The sequence below is a fragment of the Vidua chalybeata genome, chromosome 18, assembly GCF_026979565.1.
Source record: "Vidua chalybeata isolate OUT-0048 chromosome 18, bVidCha1 merged haplotype, whole genome shotgun sequence".
Taxonomy (NCBI): Eukaryota; Metazoa; Chordata; class Aves; order Passeriformes; family Viduidae; genus Vidua; species Vidua chalybeata.
Genome location: NC_071547.1, coordinates 3,754,124 through 3,769,601, shown reverse-complemented (window position 1 = coordinate 3,769,601; position 15,478 = coordinate 3,754,124). Strand labels below are relative to the sequence as shown.

At 42.3% G+C, this 15,478-nt stretch overlaps 1 protein-coding gene across 14 annotated transcripts in view; it reads left to right on the top strand.

Annotated features, from left to right (window-relative positions):
* ATXN2 (ataxin 2) overlaps positions 1-15,170 on the top strand; it is a 49,428-nt gene extending 34,258 nt beyond the window's left edge. For 9 of the 14 annotated variants that reach the window (XM_053959951.1, XM_053959956.1, XM_053959949.1 and 6 more), the window contains 4 exons: positions 4,173-4,226; positions 9,267-9,412; positions 9,994-10,221; positions 13,510-15,170. In XM_053959951.1, the coding sequence (XP_053815926.1) occupies positions 4,173-4,226; positions 9,267-9,412; positions 9,994-10,221; positions 13,510-13,713 (632 nt within the window). In that variant the 3' untranslated portion in view covers positions 13,714-15,170. The remainder of the gene's footprint in view (positions 1-4,172; positions 4,227-9,266; positions 9,413-9,993; positions 10,222-13,509) is intronic. The other 5 variants (XM_053959950.1, XM_053959948.1, XM_053959954.1 and 2 more) reach the window with 3 other exon arrangements.
* The last annotated feature ends 308 nt before the right edge of the window (positions 15,171-15,478 follow it).

Sequence of the window (15,478 nt, the reverse complement as noted above, 5' to 3'; positions counted from 1 at the left end):
GTCCTTACCTTGTGCAGGGGATGTATTTAATCTCAGCCTTCAAACGTGGGTATCTCAGTAGATGTGGTTTATATTTCATAAGATGATGATGAGCAGAGCATTGAAAACTGGGCCAGCTGGTTCAAATGAAAACTCAAGTGTGCTGATTTCGGTAGGATGCCAGTGACCAAGATGAGATTTCAACCTGGGAGCTGCTAAAGAATATCTGCTGAAAGAAGTTTGTTCAAGTTCTCTTGATGCTCTTGATACATCATCCCTTGTTTGTTCCTTGATTATAATTAGTACTTGTTTTATTGCAAGGTTATGACCTCAGTTTCAAACTTGACTTTAGTTCTGGCAACTAGTGAAATGCTGTCTTTATGAAACTACTGGCATTATTAACAGTATGAACACTGCTGTTTAAGCAAAATAAACCATGTGTTGCTTACCTTTCTCATTTGGTAAGTCAAGAATAAGTAAATGCAACAGCTCATGTATTGCTCTCACTTGGACAATTAGTCTCTAGCATTATCAGATGGGCATTTTTCACTTACAGTGAAGTGCTGAAAATGTGGGTTACCTTGTGACAAAAGTAAAATGTGCAAGAACTTTCTAAAGCATTATAAATGTATGATAAATCAAGGCCCAATTTGGAGGAAAAAGAGCTCACTGCAAAACATGCTGTTGAAAGAGGTAGAGTCAAGGTTGTTTAAGGCTTGGAAATTGTCATAAAATGTCAAAACAGCAGATGGTCTCTTGAAAACATGGCATTTCAATACTTGTTATAGCATCTGAGGAAAAGTTTTATTGGGTCACGTATATTATTGACTTAGATTCTAATAAAAGATTTTCTGTACCTTTAGACATCTTTGTATGTTTTCGGGTGCTTAGTTTTACACTACTACTTAATGGAAGTCCATGACATGTCATGAAAACTTACAGAGAATCTGGAGTTTAGTGGGAAATTAATTCTGATTTTAAGAGGTGTCTTGCCCGTCTGAAAACATCTTGTCAGATCTCTGCAGTGGTGTGGTAACAGAGTTAAGAAACAAAAATAACTTATTTTGATGCTCAGAGGAAGAACATTTGAGCTCATTTGTGCTGAAGCTGAAATGGAAGTTACTCGTAGAGATTAATCTTTCTCTCACAGGTCCTTGCTAATTGTATTACTTTGATCTTTTCAACTCTTGTGCTTGAGGTGTCCATGTAAACAGATCTTCTGTTTGCTTTTTCTTTAGATTAAATAGAATTCCGATAAAGCAAATGATCAAAGGCTTTCAGACCTTTATTGGTGAAAAACCCTCCTCTCAAATTCTAATTAAAATAAAACCAAACATGAGATAATCTGAGATTTGATTCAGAATGGTTGCATGTGACTTTCTAGCAATTTCCCATTGAGCACCATCCTTATCTTCTGTAATCAGTGGGTTCTGCAGCGTTGAAGTACAAGCCCATTGCCTTGCTTGGCTTTGATCAGATGTCTGTATAGTTTTTTTTCACTGATACTCTGATACTTACAACTGTTAGATCTCATTTTGTGTTGGTTTTGCAGCTTGTCTGTTGTAGATATGTGACTACCTGCCAGTGCAAACAACTAAGTTGGGTCAAACTTGAGAATTCTTTGGTATTGCCTGCCATGTAATTAAATATTACTTTCCCAAGAGCACCTAATTTAACAGAAATGGCCTGTCCTCCTGTGTTCTTTCAAGTAGCTACTTGGTGACTCTTCTAAATATTCTCCCACCTTCCAGTAAATGATGGAATGCTTGAAATTTTTGTTACTGAAACCACTGAACCCAAGAGGATCATGAACTCCATGTGATAGACCTTTTCCAAGGGTGTGTTCTTGCCCCTGTGCAGACGTGTTTAGTGAACATGAACTGTCTCAAATGTACCCTTCACCTTCCAAGGTGACAGTGACACATGGAATGACTCCTGATGTTCTGCAGCAGCCTCTCAGTTCACATTTTTGCAAGTCTTGCATGTGCTGAGTGCCTGAAGACCTGGCCCAGATAGACTGTGCTTCCTCAAAGTGTGTCCAGCTGTAACGTGTCCACTTCAGCTTCCATTTATCCATGTGTGGGAAAAGGCAGGAATGCCAGAGGTGACCAATCTGAGCTGCTTATGGAGCTAAAGAACATCATGTTGGAATTAATCACATCTGACTGAGTGACTATAAGAAAGTATCCATAACTTATGTGCTGTCTTTTGGGAATCTTAAGTTTACCCACATTTGAACTAAATATACCTGTGCACTTTGATTCTGGTCCTCTCTTAAAAAATAATTTGAAAGTACAGAATAACAACTTCCTGAGAAACAACCACCGCTGCTGCTTTTGATTTTGCTCAATTTCCCTTTTGGCTCTTAAAAATGGCTATCTGATTTTTAAAATATATATGATTACTTATTTTTAGCACTGGTATCAGGATTCAGTGGGCCACGCTGCCCTTTTACCCTTCAAGGTACTGGTGCTTGCTTTGCGTTATTCCTGCAGAATTCACTCAGTTTTTCTCCTGCATATGTGGTAGAGAGAAGATTGTCTGCAAGAACTACTGTGCTGAGACCTGGGGGTTGGGGGGAAACTGCTTATCAAGTATTCCTAAGGTGTGAAATGTTTTCTGGTAAGATCTGAAACTCCACCTTCACTAATGGTTTGGGACGAGTTGAAAGTCTGTGGCAAATAGTAACAGCCTGGCAGCCAAGAGAAATCCCTGTCGATTTTAAGGGAACCACCCTCACTGCCAGAATTTTGGGGTTATTTTCCTTCCTGTCTTGTGAAGAGATAGCTGAATCCAAATTACATGCAGTGACCTACACTTGGTGATAAGCACTCTTCCATTTTAAAGAAAAGTACTTTTGTCTAATGCTGTTTAATGGGATATTCCTGCACTTCTGGGATTTCCTTGCCAGTTCACAGTGTCACAACCCTGCTGTTGCCAAGAGAGAGAAGCAGAGCTGCGTGGTCCCAGTAACCCCAGCTAAAGACAGGACAGAGGAGTGTTCAGATCACTGGGGTTTTCCCCTCAAAATGGGGAAGGACAAAGTCCAAACAACTTTCTTCCCAGCCAGACGATAACAACGTCTGTGACACTTCAGCTGCGGAGCCATCCGTGTCCTGGAGAGTTTCAAATGTGACACCTTTCCCTGCCACACAGCCGACCTGGAGGTGTCATCCTTCCCCTGCTCAGCTGCACCTTGGGTTCAGAAGGTTCTGTGTCTGTCTGGCAGCTGCTGGGTGGCCTCCCAGTCCCTGTCCTTGGGCTGCTGGAGTTTGCTGGCCACGGTCCCAGTTTGGCTCCTGTGTCACACAAAGCCCAGACCAGGCTTCTGCTGCTGGTAGAAAATTTGGTTACCAAGTAGAGGGTGGATCTGTCCATTCCTGTGACAATGAACTTGTGTTTTTTTCTGTGTGGCTGAATTGTTCCAGATAATTGGGAGTCCTCTGAAAAACTTTTGTGTTTAAGAACTTGTGTAAAACCAGACCTTGGTTTTTACACAGATGCATTTCCTGTTTTTTGTGCTCTCATTCCTGTCCCCGTTCTCCCTTCCCTTTCCCCCTTCTGCATATGTTTTACTGGTCTGGTGTTGTCTCTAACTTTATCTGGTTTCTGTCTCAGCAGTAGAGTAAATTCTATTCCCCTGATAGTACAATGGTGGATATAATATAAACTTCAGAGGATTCTCCAGGGACTAAGAGTGAACCAGTCACCAAAGTTGTCTTGGAACTGTTCAGAATGGCAGTGCTATAGCTGAAAAAGCAAGGGCCAGTTTCTGCTCTAGTGTAATTGCATTTTAACCTTCTTGTTACAGTGGACAGTAATAGACCATGAATTGACATAAAGTTTCTTTTTGTGTTAATTAAGAACTGCAGACCTCAGTGTCAGAGTTAAGAAGGAAGGCTTACTCGAGACTTGTGTTTCATCTCCACTCATTTGTAAAACAAAATATCTAGCTCTAATAGCAGCTAAGTGAATAAAAATATCTGCATGGTTCTGGAGTCTTCAAAAAAGAATTTTAAAAAAATAAAATATCTAGCTCTAATAGCAGCTAAGTGAATAAAAATATCTGCATGGTTCTAGAGTCTTCAAAAAAGAATTAAAAAAAAATATTAAAACTAACACTGACCTTTCCAGAAGATGGGAAGTATGCACTTGGCAAGAGGCTAATTTACCTTTCTATTTCCCAAATTCAGCATGTCCCAAAATACCATACAGCAAGGAGACAGGCCCTTCTTTCTACTTTGCCAGTGAGTTGGGTTTTTTGTACTAATTTTGATTGTACAGAAAAGCACTTTCTAAAGAACCACATGTTAAAGGAATGGGACGTGTTGAGGGAACAAGTTTCCTTGCACCAAACCAGGATGTGGAAAACGCAGGAAGGTTCCTCTCAGTGGGCAGGGAATGGAGCTTTGGAAGAGATTTATATGATCACAGAAAGCTGAGTTGTCAATTCTTCAAAAATTTATTTTGAATATGGAATAATCTCTGACTTCACTACCCAATCTTTTCATCTGCAGCCAGAAGTGGGCTCTAAGAAATCCTTCCCTGTGAGGGTGCTGAGGCCCTGGCACAGGGTGCCCAGGGAAGCTGTGGCTGCTCCATCCTGGAAGTGTCCAAGGCCAGGTTGGATGGGGCTTGGAGCAACCTGGGATAGTGAGAGGTGTCCCTGCCCATGGCAGGGGGTGGCTCAAGATGGTCCTGAAGGTCCCTTCCCACCCAAACCACTCTGTGATTCTGTTGCCTCTACTTAAACCTGTGAGAGCTGCTTTGCTCCCTTTCATGGGATATTCCAAACAGGATTTTTACACCTGACCAGTTACCAGCTTCCTAAAAGGAGAAGCAGCTTGGGCCTCATCCCTTTAAAAAGCCATGGCTCAAGTTTTGAGCCCTTAGGAGGAAATAACTCGAGCTGCAGCCGAGGTGGAGGAAGTTTTCTGTAGAGCTGCCACTGAAGGAGTGCTGGGAACAGCTTGTGGTCATGATTGTATGACAGGGATGAGATGAGGGCTCCTTGGAACTTTCTCAGTTCCATTCCCTAGCTCAGGTGGGGCTGTGCTGGTGACCAGCATCACTGGAGGCACTGGGAGAGGAGCTGGTGCTCTCTGGACACAACAGCCTGCTCCAGCTCATCCACACTTCACCAGCAAAGGCAGAGAACTGCAAAATCCTGCCTTGTCTGCTGGTGTTCAGCAGCTGCTTTGAGGAAGCTGAGGTTTCAGGGGGGTGCTTGCAGGATGAACTCTCACCCAGGACATGGGAAAGGAGGAGTTGCAGTTTCAGGCTGTTTCTGTTCTTGCTCCTGTCCTGCCGTGGCACTTGTTGCTGTGTCTGTCTGTAAGTCTGTGCAGCTCATGCCAGGCACTCTCCTGGGTTGGTTTTTTTTTGTTTTGTTTTGTTTTGTTTTGTTTTTTGCATTAGCTCATGCAAGAGGGATGTGAGAAAAACCACTTGTTCTCCAAAATTCTCCTGTGGAGCAGATTTCCTGTGTTTCTTGTGCCACGCTGGTTCTGCCTGAGTGGGGCTGTAGGATGCTGACCTGTGCTGTGTTCATGCCTCTTGGTTTGGTGCACTGAAATCACTTCAATAACCTCGTTCCTTTCTTGGATTATCTTTGAAGTCAAGTCCACTCTACCTGTGTAAAATGACTTCTTGAAATGTTTGTATGATGAAAGAAACATTTGCTATTTCTTTGCTTCCTACCATTCAGGTCTTTTAAATGTAGTTATCCTCACCATCTTACTGGCTCTGGCAATAATTTTGAAGTTTGTTCACTGGTCAGTTCTTGAAAATAGGCTCTTCACTGCATCTTTGGACCACGACCAACTCTGACCACCATTGGCACCATTGAAATTCCAGGGAAAAGACAAAATTACAAAATTACACAATGTGGTTTCACATATTCCCTTGTAGCTGAGAGTTCTGCTTGATTTCTGCTGCTCTGACCTCTTCTGATTTCAGCTCCTTCTGTGGGTTCTGTGGCTGACTACTTCTTGTTTGCTCTCAGAAATGGGGTGCAGTTCTGTAGAGTTGAATTCAGTAATTCAATCCCTGTGTTGTTTTTCTCCCATTCCGTGACTGGGTCGCTCCCATCCCTGCCAGGTCAGTGCAGTGAAATATCTCACATTAGAACCAATGTGATTAGAAAGATGCAGAAGTGAAGGAGGTCAGCCCAGGCAGAGGAATTTAGGGCATAAAGGCTGAGAAACCCAGTGGTATTTGTGCTGGAATGAGCTGAGGTGACTTGCAACAAGGTGTGTCCTTTCCTGGCACATTCTCAGGTAATAGGTGGCCATTTGGAAAATCTCCAAAATACTGACAGCTGGGGGGAAATGTTGGATAATGGGTATTTTTTTTTTTTTTTTTTCACCTCCTGTCTTGTCTTATTTGTGTAGTGAGCTGTTTTGATGCCCAGGCAAAAATTTCCTTTAAAAAAATCCCAGGGAAAGTGTTTTAGTTCTGGCTGAGCAGGTGAATTTTTCATGGTTTTTACAAGACTCCTTTGACAGCCCTGCTGGTCTCAGAGATTTCATTGGCTTGGCAGGAATTACCTCCACTAACTAAACATGAAAAACCATTTACACTGCTGGAGTTGGAGTCTGAACTCTGGTTTTGAGCTGGGAATGTATTTCAGACCTGCTGAGTCGTTCTTGGTTCGTGTGCAGGGACTGGCCAGGATTTAGAGAAGTGCCCAGATAACATTTTTTGAAGGGCATTTTTAATATTACTATTAAAACATAATTTGCAGCAGCATCCGAAATGGTTTTAAGCTCTACAAATTTGGCCATTAGGGTGATCTGCTAAAGACAAAATGAAGGAGAGTAGAAACTAGAGAAATAAATATTCTTCAGTATAAAAAAGTCCAGTGCTTCAAATCCAAAGCTATGGATAAAATATTAGGTGGTTTTGGAAGAGCTGCCACTATGACAAAAACCTGATTCTCCTCCTGGTTTATATCTGTTCTTTAGGGTGCTATTCCTTGGTTTAACTGGTGTCTTAAGAGAGAAATTCCTTATTATGAAGTTTTATTGTAGAAATATCTGCTTCAGAACAACTGAGTTTATTATTCTCTTGGCCATAAAGAACCAAAAGATAAATTGCACAAATGGTTTAATGGAGTCCCACATTATTTTGAGGGCTCTTAACAAGTGATGAGGGAAACTTTGAGTATCTTACAACTTGGAATTAAATTTCATATACATTTTAAAGCCTCTTGAATGGAGATGGAGTTAATTTGGGGTGAGGCTTGCCAGCTCTGTGGCTGAGGCACTGGGAGGATTGCTGGTCTAACGTGCCCTTTGGCAAGCAAGTAACCCCTCCTTCCATTTATTTCTATTAGTTTGACAAAGATAATAATTTCTGGCCTTCTTCAGAGTGTTTATAATAACGAGGTTGAGAAATTTTCCTCCTGTAGAAAGCCATAAATTTGGTACTGTAAAAATCATCAGTGTTGCCATTGATAATTTTGGTGTTGCCAGAGGAGAGATGTCTGAAAGTCAAGTAGGAGCATGGCAGGGATGCTGCTGCAAAATACATTTTAGTAGTGATACAAAAAAAAAAAAAAAGAAATCAAAAATACTTGGATTTAAAGCATAACAAAAATGCTGTGGCAGAAGATCCTGCTGGTTTTGACAGTGTGCTTAGAAAATATTGAGGTGTTTTTGAAACCCCTCTCAATCAGGAGGTCTCAGAGTGTACAGCTGTGCTTGCAGATGTGGATAAGAACATTAGGATCAACTCCAGGCTGCAGGAATTTGGTTCATCTGCATTAATAGCCTGAAACTGCTCATCACTGCGAGGCCATTTGCTCAGTGAAGATTTAATAGAGCTTGCCAGGGATTAAGTTAAATGTGGCAGGCAGTTATTTTCTAAAGGAGGAACCTGCACAGGGGAGAAAAACCTCAATCAGGCAAAAATATCCTGGCTCTCTGTATTCTGGTGAGTTGGAACGTGTTAGAACTTGGATTTGTCAGGTTTATTGCAAACCAGACTGGAGGAAAACTGCAGTGGCCATCAAGTTCTTATATAATACCAACCCCATTAAAAATATATATATAACCTGGTAGATACTCATCAGTAATTAACTTCAGAACCACCAAAAAGCACCAAAACAAATAAGGAACAGTTGAAGGAAATATTGAGGAGCAGGCTGATAGTTTTCTTTGGCTGTTTGCTTTTTTAGCACTTTGTCAGCAAAACTCTCCTTGATCTTTCAGGCTGTGACATCAGAGGGATTAACACGTGTTGTCACACACAGAAGTAGGTGCAGACGTGGCCTGGTTGTTGCACAAGACCTAAAAGAAATAGGGGAAACATCCTCATTTTTAGGGTCCTGCTTTTGCATTGCATGCTTTGTGTTGAAAGGAAGACTTGTTGTCATTATGGTTTTTCATACTTGCTTAGCTTCCCTCAAAAGTTCAAAAAAAAATAGGATTTAGTGTGGCCCATTTGAAGCAGGACAGAGCAGGATCCAAGAAGGAACTTGGTGTGTTTGTTGTTGGAGACTGGCACGGCTGTAGCAACAGATGTGGCTTCACTGGGGTAAAAGTTTTCTGTTGTTCAGTTTCTTCCTTTTTGGGAATTTTTTACCTTATTTGCTTCTGATTCAAGGATTGAAGAATTCCGTGGCAGTGTTGGGGAACTCACAGGATGGTGGTGATCCAGAACAGATTGGCCTCGAGGGCAGAGGCAAAATGGGTTATTTTAGCTCAAGAAAGTGGCTTCAGCAAAAATTTGATGCTCGAGCAGCCTCAGTTTTGTCAGCTGTGATGTGTTTGTTGACTCTGGAGCGCACGGGCAGACTTTGTGCTTCCTTCTGACTGTTCTGTGAGCAATTTCCAGAAGAGTAGCATGGTGAGGTTAGCCAGGTATAAGGCCAAAGAATTTTTTTTGGATGGTGGAAATAAAAATGGCTCGTAACACCTTTGAAAAGTATATCTCAGGAAATCCCAAATTGTATGAAAATTATAAATTTGGTCTTTGAAACTGGTCTGTTTGACAAAACAAAAGATAAAATACTGCTTTTCTCTATGTAGTATCTGTTACATTGTCAAATTAGGGAAGATGAACTGTCTAATTATGGTTGTTTATAGACTTTCCTGCCAAACCAAACTACACAAAAGCAAGGTAAGATCATCAGCTATTTGCAAGATAAATACTTATTTTTTTTTAGAAGGGGGAGGGAATATATTTACACACTGAATTGTAGTGAAATCTTCAAATGCAGATGGTGACTTGATAGAGGTGCACATCCTGAACCTGGTGTTAAATATTCCTCTTTTTCATCCTAGTTTCCACTGGCTCACTTGCTCAGCAGTATGCCCACCCTAATGCTACCCTGCACCCGCATCCTCCGCATCCTCAGCCTTCTGCCACCCCAACTGGCCAGCAGCAAAGCCAACATGCTGGAAGCCACCCTGCTCCAAGCCCCGTGCAGGTAACACAACCCAGGGCCTGAGCAAATCGTGTTTAATTGCGTTTAAGGGATTGCAGCTGTCCGGTGTTTGATGTTGATGTATTGATTTCTCTGAGAGGAAAAAGGGTAGGATTGAGCAGAGTCCAACCACTCGTTTCCCCCTGTGCACAGGGGATGGGGGATGTTTCAGTTTAAGGATTAAGGAAGGGTCATAATTGTGTCAGTGCTTTCATATGGGTGAAGTGGAAATAGCAGATAAATGCTGAGAAGTGTTTGATTGGATTTTGTCAAAGCAGCTGAAAACAAAGTGGTCCTTGGAATAGGGCTGCATTCCTTAATTCCCTCCTGGGAATAACTGGCTGCAGCTGTGAGGCACTCCCAGCTCCAGGTTCTGCATGGTTTTACCTGCCACTCTGGGTTCTGTTTGCCAGCAGAAGCCGAGCCTGGTGTGGCTGTAAAAGAATTTCCCCACGAGCAGGGGTGATCCTTCGATTCGCCATGTGCAGATTTGGAATTGAGAGCAGTTCCCCACTCCTTTCTCCTTAACAGCATCAGTGTCATTCCTCAGCCCTAACCTAAATGATCTCTGTGTTTTCTTGCAGCACCACCAGCACCAGGCTGCCCAGGCCCTGCACCTGGCCAACCCGCAGCAGCAGTCGGCGATTTACCACGCAGGTCTAGCTCCAACCCCTCCTTCCATGACGCCAGGCTCCAACACGCAGTCTCCACAAAACAATTTTCCTACAGCACAACAAACAGTCTTCACCATTCATCCCTCCCATGTTCAACCTGCATATACCAATCCGCCACACATGGCCCATGTCCCCCAGGTAAACACAGTTTAACAACCTTCAAGACTAAATGTCTTAATGCCACAAAGAGTTAGGACAGTCGGGCCTGCTGAAGTGATTGCCAAGCTGTCACCTCTCAGCACAGACTTACCTGTTGTTGTTATTTAGGTTTCTGTCTGTACATTGCCTTTATTTAGAATTTGACAAGGTGTACTTGGACCTCAGCTTCCAACACCTAGTGCATCTGCAACTGTAGTTTAATGAAGACATCTTAAGCTGGCACTGCTACTGAAATAAATTGAGCTCTCTTCCCAGTTCCTGGCTCCCATCCTTGTCCCTGCCCCACCACTCTGCTCACAGAACTGCTTGGCCGTGGAGCAGACCAGGCTGGGGACACAATTCAGCTGAAATGTGCCTCCCCTACCCCCTTTTTAGGCTATTTCTTGGTCAAATTGGTTCCCTGCTCAGTCAGGTGCCTGATCCCAGGAAGAGCTGGCATACAGAAAGGTTGGAGGTGGGAGGTGAGTGCAGAAAGGCTGAATTGCTGCTTTTGGTGGCAGTTTCAGGCTCTGCATCGTAGACAAATTTTATACAAATACATCCAGGAAAGGACATGACAGGATTTCCAGGGAGTAGCAAGGCAGTGCAGGGAGAGAGGAGGGAGTTGAGGTGACTGCAGAAAGAAGCCTGTGTGTGTGTGGTGTGTGTGTGTGGTTCTAAATGAACTGCTTGTGCTGAAGATCCCCAAAGATTGTTGGGCAACCTAAAACAACCTTCAGAATCAGAAACCCACTTCTCTTAACTGCTCTCTTGTGGTCAGCTCCCTGAGAAAAAGGATTTGGGGAAGGGAAGCACATGATAGATTAATCAAGAGCTCCTTGTAAAGCAGTGTGACACAGATTTTCTGATGTTTACTAAATCTCCTGGATTTAGTGTCCTTTGTCAAGGAACAGGCAGTTCAATCAATAATTTGCCTGCACAATTTTTTCTTCAGGCCAAGAACTTGGTGTCTGGCTTCTGCCTTCTCACACAGGTTAACAATAGTTTGGGATAAGGTGACTAACTATGATTAGGGATGTTAATCTGACAGGTGTCCAGTCCCTTGCAGAATTCTGATAAAATCTTTGCTTTGGTCCCTGGGACAGTCAGTTAAACCAATAAATCAATAGTTCTGTAGGGATCGTTTTACTGATGTTGAGTTTTTAGCTTTTTTAATTCTCTTAGGCTTTTAATTTCTCTGCTTTTTTTGGGGGGGAGGATAAGGAGAGGATGGCCAAAGCTGATAATTGCTGTGGCATCTTGGCACATCCTTCCCTTCTCTGGTTTCTGCCCGAAACAAGACTCCTGCTCTGCTCTGGTGTGAAGGCACTGCTGTGAATGCCTGGGTTGTGTTTAGAGCTTCTCAGAGGGGTCTTGGCTTAGTGGCATGTCCAGTGCTGTGATTTGAAACATGAAACATTTGCTTGAAGGCCAAGAAAGGGGAAAGCTGTGCCTGAATTGTGCCCTGGCCAGGCCAGGGATGCAGGATGTGACCATTGCCTTCCTTTCTGTGTGCCAAGCAAACCAAATTAAACAAATCAGATGCAACTTTGAGTCAGAACTGACTGCTCAGGCAGCGTTTTTAGCAATCACAGACAAAGCCTGCCTTTGCCCTTGATTTTAATTTGTGCAGTCTCTTCTGCAATTTTTTTTAGAATGAAACTGCAATTTGTGATATTTACATCAAAGTAATTGACTTTTCCAATGAAGTAGTTCCCTCAAAAATCTCTAGTGAAGGCATAACTACAGTTCTGTCAGAAATTTTAAATGCATGTAATTATTCCATCGTGGGGAAACCAATAACTGGATTTAATAGTTTTTTAGCAGCCTCATTCCCAGCTTCTAAACACAATTCTGAAATACCACGTAGTAAGAACTTCAGTTAGGCCAACACAGGGGATCAATCCAATTTCCCTTCAGGTTATCAGATGAATCTTGAGCTGGTGGATATCCCACTTGAGAACCAGTACTTTAAAATTCATTAGAGAGTGCTGTCAGCTGCCAATCTGCAAAATGTTGGAGCCCCAGCAGAAAAAATTTATCCACTGTGTGTATTGACTCCAGCTGCTCTATGAATAGCTGCTTTATAATGATGGCTTCTACAATAGCATGTTTGTCAAAGTCAACGTGGAGCCAGTCCTGGGAGGTATTTCTGTTCCACAGCCTGATCTCCTAAACCTTTTTTAGAGCAAGAGTGAGATTTGAATTGTAGTTCCTGCCTTTAAAGGCTTCTGGGGTGCTACTAACCACGTGCAAGTCTGATCAAAGAGTTTGGGGAATGTCTGTGATGAGTCAAGTAACCCTTTTTGTCTTTAAGAAATAAAATTCTAGCCACTACCTGCTATCTGTCTTTACTGGCATGGGAGACCTGTGAGGCTGCAGTTCTGGGATATGGTAGAAACAAACTTTAGGTACAAATGATGGGGTTTTGGGGCTTTTTTTTTTTTTCCCCAGGAGAAATCCACTGAGAGCTCTGAGTTTCTTTGTGCTTTTAAGAAATTAATGTTTGCTAGGTTTTTAAATAAAATAAATTGATGACCTCTAGAGACATGAACTGCTCTGAGCTAAAGAACCCACCAAGTTCCTGAACTTCTTTGCCAGAGGTGATCAGCCATGGGAAGGATTAATCTCCTTTTCCACTGAGACTTAGCCCTGATTGCTCAGATTACACAAGAACTGCGATGAGCTGAGCTGGAAGCAGAACAAAGCTGCCCTGAGAGTGTGAAGGGATGAAATCACTCATGTCAGGAGGACTTGGCTGAGCACTGTGTGGGCACAGGTCACTGGAGAGGACAGGGAGGTTCCCAGGGCAGGGAGCCAGGAGGGAACGTGGGGTTGTGCAAGGAGAGAGCTGGGGAAGGGATGCCAGACTCTCAGTGCCTGTGATGTTCCTGTCTGTACCCTCTAGGAAGTGCTTTGATGGAGGTGACTTACAGAAATGTTCTGAAGATTTGTTGCTGAATTGTTATTTTTTTTTAATACCCCCCTGTTTAATGCTGGCAAAATGGCTAAAATTGAGAACTCAACTCAGAGCCAGCAGTAAGGACTTGAGCGCTTTTTTTAATTATTATTTTTCCTTTTTGTTGTTGTTATTTTTTTTTTGTGTTACAACTTCTGCCTTAACCCCTAACCTAGTTAAAAAAAAAAAAAAAAACAAAAAAAAAAAACAAAAAAAAAAAACAACAAATGAAGAGTAAACCTTTGCTGACGGAGCAAACTTTCGCCAGTCATGTGGCCAGGAGTTGCTGCCTCCTTGTGACCATGATACTAAAGAGCTCTTTGTTTCAGGCTCATGTACAGTCAGGAATGGTTCCTTCTCACCCAACTGCCCATGCTCCAATGATGCTAATGACGACACAGCCTCCCGGTGGTCCCCAAGCCGCCCTCGCTCAAAGTGCACTACAGCCCATTCCAGTCTCGACAACAACACATTTCCCCTATATGACCCACCCTTCAGGTGAGGAGTGTGTGCCCGGGAGACCTGCACCCTAACTGAGCCAGGTCGAGGAGTGAGGACTGGGAGAAACCAGATCTTTGGGGAAAAAAATATAATAATAATAAAAAAAAAAAGACAAAGAAAACCAACCAACCTTAAGATGTCCTTGTGTTTCACAGCTGTGCTTTGGCAGCCTAGAGGAGCGTAGGTTTAGCTGGTGATTTGTACCAAATTCAGGGAATATTTTGCTTTTTCTCTAGCTGGAGTGGAGAGAAGGAGAAGTGTGAGACACTTGGCACTGTGGGACTGAGTTTGCCGTGGGGGATGGACTGACTGTGTGTAGTTTATAATGATCAGAGGTTTGATTCAATCTGGAGGACAGGAGTGAAATGTTGTGTGGGGGTAGGGCTGCTAGGCTGCTGGTAAAGTGACAACTGAAATCTAAACTTTAATTCAGAGTAACGTTCTGCAGCTTTACTTTGGGGGAAAAGTAGGAGTTGTGTGACTTCTTTCCGCTTTAAATTTAACCTTATTTAGGTTTCTTTGATTATTCAAGTTCAAACAGCCTCTGAACTTCTGTAGTGATTTCGTTTTACCTGCTGTTTCTTGGGGAACTTGTGAGCAGAACAAAGCTGCTTTCTGAGGGCTTAGGTAGGGAAAAAGAAAAAAAAAAACCATCCCAAGGACATCTTGATGTGCAGGGTTTTGTTTTGTTCTCTAAAAAAAAAAAAAAAAAGGAAAAAGAGGAAAAAATAAAAATAAAAGAAAGTTGAGCTCAGTAGTTGTCCTGTGACCACTTTACTAGCAAACTGTTGTGTGGCTTGCCAATTTATTATTTACATTTGAACTTTTTTTTTACAGTACAAGCCCACCACCAACAGCAGTTGTAAGGCTCATCTGGAATAACTGAAAGGCTGGATACCTTTTGTAGGCCAAATACCCTCCTTCTACTGCTTCTGCCAACTGGAAGCACAGAAAACTAGAATTTCATTTTATTTTGTTTAAAAAAAAAAAAAAATTTTGATTTCTTGTAACATCCACTAGGAATGCTAACAGTTCATCTTGCAGTGGGAGAGATTCGGACTGAGTAGAGGCATTTAGGAACTTGTGGGCTATTCCATAATTCCATGCACTGTATCTGAGTCCTGCAAGTGCCCCAACTCTGCTTGCTGAAAACTGGAAGTTATTTATTTTTTAATGACCCTTCAAAGTTACGAACTCGTCAGCTAGCAAAAGAAGTAACAAGAGTGATTCTTGCTGCTATTATCACTAAAAATCAAGACTTGGAGATCCCTTTTACTTCTAACTAAACTTGAAACAGGTTCAGTAAAAAAAAAAAAAAATTCTAATCGTCAAACGGATGAGTTATTATTTATAAATCACGTTTGATGAGATAATCACTATCGTGAGACAGTGATGTAACTTTTAAGTTAAGAAAACTTTTACTTTGTAGATAATATAAAATAAAAACTTAAAAAAAAAATTAAAAAATAAAAAAAGTTTTAAAAACTGACCCTCCTCGGTGTTTGTGTGGTGATTTTTGAGTCCCTTCCTGTACCAGCTGCTGCAGCTCCAATCCCAGCTGGAGCCAGGGTTTGCCTGAGTCTGTTGTGTGCTGCTGCTGCAGGGGCATTGCAGGAATAAGGGAAGGGTTTGGGAATCCCAAATTCAGCCCAGTTTTCTAACAAGGTTTTGTGTCCAGGGGATTTTGTGTTCCTGATCCCTCAGCCTCGAGCCGCTCTCGACGGGGTCGGGAAAGGTCCTGGACGGGCCTTTAAGGTGATGGAAGTACAAAAGTCAGTGGTGCTGCTGGAGAAGGAA